General features: G+C 64.4%; 1 protein-coding gene across 1 annotated transcript; it reads right to left on the bottom strand.

Annotated features, from left to right (window-relative positions):
* Positions 1-662: 662 nt before the first annotated feature.
* Positions 663-6,659, bottom strand: CHMP6 (charged multivesicular body protein 6). Its single transcript, XM_041726661.1, has 8 exons — positions 6,525-6,659; positions 4,275-4,384; positions 4,051-4,138; positions 3,888-3,974; positions 3,068-3,133; positions 2,749-2,829; positions 2,302-2,356; positions 663-1,676 (listed from the first exon to the last, which is right to left on the bottom strand). The coding sequence occupies exons 1-8, from the start codon at positions 6,585-6,587 to the stop codon at positions 1,621-1,623; spliced, it is 606 nt and encodes a 201-aa protein (XP_041582595.1). The 5' UTR covers positions 6,588-6,659; the 3' UTR covers positions 663-1,620.
* Positions 6,660-7,070: the final 411 nt, after the last annotated feature.

Here is a 7,070-nt window from a genome sequence, read left to right as displayed (position 1 = left end):
CTGCCCCCAGGGGCACTGTGCATCTTGGGGACAGGTGGCTGGATTACCAAAAACAAAGGGGGGGGCCCAGCCACCAGACTGGCACTGCAGTTTCCTGCAAAATCCCCCAAATTAGCTGGCAGACAGCCCCCTCCTGGCTAAGGCATGCATTACACCCCAAATCCAGGTTGAATTTTCAGCTCATCGCCCTTCTGGCTGCATCCCATCATGCCCTCAGAGTGAAGGGCACGGAAGCCCCCTCTTAAGTGGTCCCCCTTAAGTGGGACCCCCCCATCCCTCTCCTTGTTGTTGTCTGCTCACTCCCTGGGGCACTGGGACTCCAAGCCCGCTGCCCTCCCGGAGGTACGCCGCTCCCTCACCCCAAGGGGTCTGAGGCCGCCTCAGTGAGTGAGCCCACGAGGGTCTGTCCCACCGGAAGGGGACAGGACACTGCTCCCCTGCACTCTGCTACAGGCAGCTGCCCAGAGGTGACGGCGGAGCCCTGCTGGGTGCACCGAGAACCTTCGCCTGTCCTTGCCCAGCCCCATGGGGTGTCGCCCCAGCAGGTGCCCTCAAGTGAATGCCCTGGCAGGGGCAAGGGCCTTGTTTCAGGGATGCTAGAGGACAGGAGCCACACTTAACGCACCCAGGTGTTCCCATGGACCCCACGCCACAAGGCAGCAGACCATGCAGGCATCGACTTTAATAGGGGGCTGACCTGTTTGAGGGGCTGGGAGGGTCCCCTTTCTGTTCTTGTTGGGAGGGATGTGTCACTGGGATTGTCTGAAACCAAGATGAACCGTCAACTAGGGAGCCGCGACCACCCTCCACAGCCTCTGCCCCACAGCTGATGACTCAGAGACGGCGGGTCAGAGAGCCCGGGGTGCTCGGCAGGGTCCCAGGCAGCGGGGCCGCGGCCACCAGAGCAGGCCCCGTCAGCACCTCCGGGGGAGGTGCTCCCCGCTGGCTCCCCGGGACGTCCCTCTGTGGTGGGGCTGCCTCTGCGTGCACAGCCGCACGTGACGGGGACTGGTCGGGGCTCCTGCAGCCACCAACCCAGCAGGGGTGCGTCCTCCCCGACCGGCCCGACGCCCCAGAACGCCGACACAGAAGAGGGGAGGTTTCCAGCCCTGAACCGACGTGGAAACTGGGCAGGTCAGGAAGCCAGGCCAAGGCAGGGACTCTTCCACTGTGCTGCCGGGCCGCCGTCGGGAGCAGCAGGAAGAAGCGAGGGAAGGAAGGGCAAGGAAGCTAGGCTCGACGCGCCCTCCAAATGAGAGAGCGGGCTGCAGAGAAGGCAGCCCGTGGAGCCTCACGGGGCCAGGGACAGGAGTGTGCCGGCACCAGGAGCGTTGGGCCTGCCTGTGGCCACGTGGGAACCACAGCGTCAGAGCTGTGTTGGCTGGAGGGTCCAAATGTTGCCATTTAATCCAGAAATGAAAGCAAGACAGCAGCGCCAGGGCAACGCTCCGTAGAGTCATCCTGGTATCAAGCCCTGTGTGTACCACGCTGCGCCGTCAGCACCTGACCGGCCTGGCCTGGCGCCGGCCTCCTGGGAGCGGGTCAGGGCTGGCCACGCACCCGAACTCTGTGGGCCCCAGTCTCTGGGGAGTCCCTGCCAGTCCCATGCAAAGAGGCCAGTTAGGAGGCTGCCACCAGGTCCACCTGCTTGGGCCTGGCCTTGATGGGGACTTTTTCTGTGGAGGAAAGAAAGAGGTTAAAAAAAAAAAGAAAAGAAAAGAAAAGAAAAGAAAAGAAAAGAAAAGGAAAGAAAAGAAAAGAAAAGAAAAGAGGTATTTGTCAAGTATACAAGACCCCACCAGCAGAAACTTCCAGAGAAGGAGGGGAGGTGGCAAGGAGCCAGGTGCCAGGGCAGTGGGCTCTGGGCAGAGCCTGCGGGGCTGACAGGCAGTGCCAGCGAACAGAGCGGTCCAAGGCTCAAGCACTCAGGGCCCTGGCGTGAAGGAGGAACGCAGGGGGGCAGAGAGAAACGTGGAGAGGCCAGCAGCCATGCAGGGCCCCCGCGGAGAGCAGCATTGCAGGGCTGCTCGGCCCAGGGCCCTGCTATTTAGAGGACAGCTCGTCCTGGGCTGGACACGGCCTTTTCCCAGCTCTGCCTGTGGGATACGCCTGTCTGAATGGGGTTAGGCTCTTAGAAGTCACCCCCCACCCCAGAATCCAGGCCCAACCCTCCCGAGTTGGCCTCGGCAAGCTCACCTGCCCAGATCTCCCACCAAGCGGGAAGGGAAGGACCTTGCAGCTGGGGGATTTTGCTTTGTTCTAGAACTCACTGTTTTCCAAAGCACAGAACAAGCAGCGTACCTGGTTCCTTTGTGGGAAGGGGCTCCGAAGGAACCTCTGGGAGCTTTATCTGCTCCTGCAAGAAAAGAGGGTGGAGGCTGTAGACACAGCCTGAACAAGACCTCCCGTGCCACAGCTCCAGGGCGCCTCTGAGACTGGAATGACCCCAGGGGGCTTCCTTGGAGATCCCTCGTCAGACCCTGGACAGGCAGGAGCACAGGCTTTGAACCAGACCTCAGTCTAGCACAAACTCTAGTTATTTTAGGAACACCAGCTGCAAAGCCAGAGTGGTGTACTCACATGAAGCCCGATGCAGGTGCTCACCTAAGGCCAACGACCACAATGGGCAGGGGCCTCCTGGGGGTCCGATCCCCTGAGCGACCGTGCCTGGTCCTGGGGGTCTGATCCCGAGCGACCGTGCCCCGTCCTGGGGGTCCGATCCCCTGAGCGACCGTGCCCCGTCCTTACCTGAGTAATTGCATTCAGCTCCTCCAGGATGGCATCTTCATCCTCCTGAGTGAAGCTTCCTGCCAATAGTTCATCTATTTGCTGCAAAAGGAGGAGCAGAGGTGAGGACAGCGGCCAGGCTGGGGCAGGGGGTACAGTGCCCCCTTGTGGAGGAAGGAGACAGCCCGTGGCTCAAGGCCCTCCTCACTTGAGAGGTGACCACCAGCGGCCTGGGGGGCACGGCCCTCGAGGGTGGTCGCTGGGCACGCCCAGGCGGCAGGTGCGCTCGCACCTGGTGGAAGGTGGGCCCCGTGACCCAGCAACACCAAGCGACACCTACCCGCTGGTACTCCACGGCTTCCTGGGTCTCCTCCAGTATCCGCTCCACTTCTTCTATGGACATCACCTAATGAGTGCAGAGCGTGGGGGTCCCGTCAGTGAGGCACATAACCAACCCCCGAGGTAAGACCACCTGGACTGCAGGGCGCAAGCCGGGCCACGTGGACACACAGCTCTGGCACTTTCTGCCGTGGGCTGGGCCTGTGCACAGAGGCTCCAGGGCTGTCAAGACCCGTCTCTTCAGAAGCCTTGAGTGCACTGCTCAGACTCCTGCTGGCCTCTGCTGCAGGCCTTCGGGTACCCCAACCAACCCTAGCAGGTCCAGGTAGAAATAAGTAAAACGGCGTCAAAAACTTTCTCTGGGCAGCTGACTCGACTTCCTTTGGGTTCACAGTAGCTCCTTAGCTTGAGTGGCAGGCACAGCACCACAGGGACGGTCAGAAAACCTGGGAGGCCGTGGCGCCCCGTGTAGCCCCTGCTGTCCACTCATCAGGAGATGGCCTCTCTGGGCCTCACCTTCCTTTTGCCACCCACCCCTATGCTGCTTCCTGGGACGAGGCTCTGGTCACCTCCTCCAGGAAGCCCTCCCAATGAGTTCACTACCCCGTTGGTGCACCCTCACCAGGCTTTTCTTCCAGTCCCTCGAGCATCTGCAGACCCAATTCATCGTCTCTGCCCATCACCCCATCCTCAGGCCAATACCCGAGTCTGTCTGCCCCCAACACCATCACCCTCTCCCACATTCCCGCCAGGCACGACAGCTCCCGGCCGAGGTGTGAGCTCAGGAGCAAGCTCTCTGCCCCCACCCTGCGAGGACCTACCTGGTGCATCTTCTTCAGACACTCATTTCCGATCTGCAGCCCTTCCACCACCTTCATTTCAATCTGGGTGAACTCAATGCTCTGGACCTGGGGAGACCGCAGCAGACCCGGCCGTCAGGGGCCCCCCTTCCCCGCCCGCTCCCCGCCGCTCCCGCTCGCCTACCATCGTTTCCAGGCTGCTGATCTGGTTCTCTGTCTTGTCCAGAAGCTGCTCCCGATACCGCTTCTTCTTGAGCAGCAGCTTGGCGCGGCTGCAGAGGGAACCCGAGCAGTGAGCCGGCAGCCGTAGCCGTTGGCCGGCCTTGCCCAGCGCTGACCGGCCTCCTGGGCCAGCCCACCCCCGGTGTGGAGCCTGTCCGCGCGCAGCCTGCCCTGGGCCCCACTCACTCCTTCTTCCCGTCCCGTAGGAGCTGCCTCGCGATCTCCCGCTCCCTCTCCAGCTGCTGGGTGATCCTCTTCTGGTACTGCTTCAGCTTATCCCGCTGCTGCTTTAGTTGCTGCGAGAGAGCAGGCCGAGGTCAACAGCACGGCCTCCCCGCACCGGGCCCCGCGGGCCACCCGGCACCCGGCCCGGCCAGCCTGGAGGTGCTCGGACTGCCGCCCCTGGCAGCACACCCTCCGAACAGTTCTCCACAGGGGCCGGGGCACATGGCGCAGTATCTGGGCACGTCCGCGGCTGTCATGAGCCGGGTGCTGCTGGCCCCGTGGGTGGAGGCTGGGGATGCTGCTCAACGCCTTGCGATGCCCGGGATGGCCTCGACGCAGAGTGAGCCGGCCCCACCGTGCACAGTGCCGAGGTGGGGACCAATCTGCAGCCCTTCGCAGGGGACTGATGCTCACAAGCGCATCTCCGCACGGCACTACCGTAGCTGCTCTGGGGGCAGGCCAGGGTGCTGCCGGTGCCTCGAAGGTTCAGAGACAACATGGAAGGGCACCAGAAGGCACCATGCCCCTGGCCCCAGCGAGGGTTTGGGGCCTTCCGTCCCGGCTTCATTTGGGTGAACTGTTTGCGTGATCTCACCAAGCCCCTGGGACCCCCAGGTACCGTCCCAGAAAGGATGCGTGGTCATTTACACATGCCAGTCAATTCTACCCTATTTTAGGCCATTCACGTCTCTTCCAAATTTCATTTTTGATGATGCTGTGGTGAGCACCTGCAGCCACAGGGCATTTCTCATACGTAGCATTATATCCTTAGGATCGATTGCTCTGAATTAATGAAGTTAACTAAGTCGTGAGCTAGGTACATCCTTAAGACTCCGTATGGCTAGACACCACCCAGCAGTGTAGACATGTCTGCAGGGACCTGTTTGAGGGTCCCTCTACAGCACGTTCTCCCGAGGGCCTGGCCCTACTGCACCACGGGGCCTGTGGGTCAGGCTCTGTGATGGTGCCGCTCTCCTTGCTGCAGTGCAGGGTGCCCAGTCTCCTGGCCCCACGGCCCAGGGACACCATGGCCAGCCTGCCGCCCAGTCTTCTCAGCTCTGGCTGCCCTTCCTCCCCAGGACCTGGGCACCCACCCCTACCCCTCGGGCCACTGTCCCAGCTGGGTGCGCACAAAGTATTGAAGACGAGCCAAAGAAGCAGGTGTGGCCAGGCTGCCCCCCCCCCCCACCGTTGTAAAACAAGGAGTGTCGGCAGAGGGTCACGGGACGGACGGACACTGGGCTCGGAGCGTCTTAGGAAACCATCAGGCAGTAATTTGTTTTAATGTGTGCAACCCTGCAAGCCTCGTTGTTCCCCAAACTGAATCCCCAGCAAGTCGCAAGGCCTCCTCCAAGAGGAACCCAGAGGGGAGTCCTTAGGGGGAGACGACGCCCGCCTTGGGGGCTTCCCGGTGCAGAGCAGCGACCAGCAGGGCCCGCTGCCCCCCTGCTACCCCCCTGCCCGACTTCCCATCCGGCTCCCGCTCAGCACCCAACGCTGTTCAGATCTTTAGGGACAATTGTGCCTGATTCTCCCTCCTCTGGGGAACTTCAGCTAAGAACCCGTTATGACATAGGGCTTCTGAAGCCAAGGTGGGAAAAAAAAAATCATCTGTCGCTTGAATTGTTTCTCTCTCGGTGCAAAAATAACGGGTTTTCGTTGCAGGCAGCTTAGAAAAGACGACGTGCGAAGAAGTCAACTCCGCTCGCACTTAGGACCCCCGCCCGCCGCCCCCCGACTCCCCACCTGCCGCGTCACTTCTCCCGACACCGGGTCTGTCCGCAGCAGCGAAGTTTTCTACCGGGGACTCCGCGGGCAGGAGCAGCAGTGGGCGCGGGGCTCCGGGGGCGGGGCTCAGAGGGCGGGGCCTCCACTGGGGGGCGGGGCGCAGAGGGCGGGGCCTCCAGTAGGGGCGGGGCCTCCACCCGGGGCTCCCTCGGGCCGCGGCCCCCGCCCCCACCCCCAGCCCGGAGCGGAGCGGGACCTCGCGGGGCGCCCCCACCCCCACCCCCGCCCCCACCCGGGACGTGGCCGGGACCTGCCCCCTGGAGCACGCGCCCGCCTGCAGAGCAGGTGCGACCACGACGGCGCGGCCCCGGCCCCGGCCCGTCCCCCCCCACCCCGGGCGCCTGCAGCGCGGGGCTCGAGCTCGGAGGCCGCCGCCCGGACGCAGGAGCCCGCCCAGCCGCCGCGCCGCGGGCCCGCTCTCACCAGCACGGCCTTGTCCTGCTCGGTGACCCGGCTCTGCTTCTTGCGGCCGAACAGGTTGCCCATGGCGCCCCGGCCCGCGCCCCGCCCCCGCCGCCCTTCCGGCCCCCGTACTCGGGCCCCGCCCCCTACGGCGGCCGCGCGGGACCAGGCGCCGCGGAGGGCGACGCGCGCGGCGATGACGTCCCCGGGTTCGAATCCGCCCCTGCGGCCTCGGCCACCGAGACGTGCGCGCCGCGTGACCTCCCGGAGGCTCTGCAGCCCTGCAGCGGGGCTCTCGGGCACGAAGGGGTCCCTGACGCCGCGGTCGGTGATGCTCTGTTCAGCCCGCGGCCTCCCCGCCGCCCCCGGGGCCGCACCTGACGGCTCCGCGTCCCCTGCGGCTCCCTGTGCCCGGGCGGGGGGAGGGGCTCCGCGGGGCCTCGGGGCGCGGAGCATCCCCTCCCCTGGCTCCGGGCCGCGCTGCGCCCCGCTCGGCCGCCGCGGGGACCCCATAGACCCCATAACCGAGGCCGCAGGGCCGCGCCAGCTCCGGGCAGCCCCGCGGCC

Source organism: Vulpes lagopus, chromosome 12 (genome assembly GCF_018345385.1).
Source record: "Vulpes lagopus strain Blue_001 chromosome 12, ASM1834538v1, whole genome shotgun sequence".
Classification (NCBI taxonomy): Eukaryota; Metazoa; Chordata; class Mammalia; order Carnivora; family Canidae; genus Vulpes; species Vulpes lagopus.
Note: the sequence above shows the minus strand (reverse complement) of the source record. Positions and strands in the feature narration are given on the sequence as shown.

Bases quoted from the DNA above. Each gene is read 5' to 3' on its own strand.
- CHMP6 (XM_041726661.1), bottom strand. From the start codon at position 6,587: ATGGGCAACCTGTTCGGCCGCAAGAAGCAGAGCCGGGTCACCGAGCAG. The intron at 2,357-2,748 runs GTAAGGACGGGG...CTTTTCTTGCAG, and splicing joins AGCTGAATGCAATTACTCAG to GAGCAGATAAAGCTCCCAGA. The intron at 1,677-2,301 runs GTACGCTGCTTG...TTTCCTCCACAG, and splicing joins CCTTCCCACAAAGGAACCAG to AAAAAGTCCCCATCAAGGCC.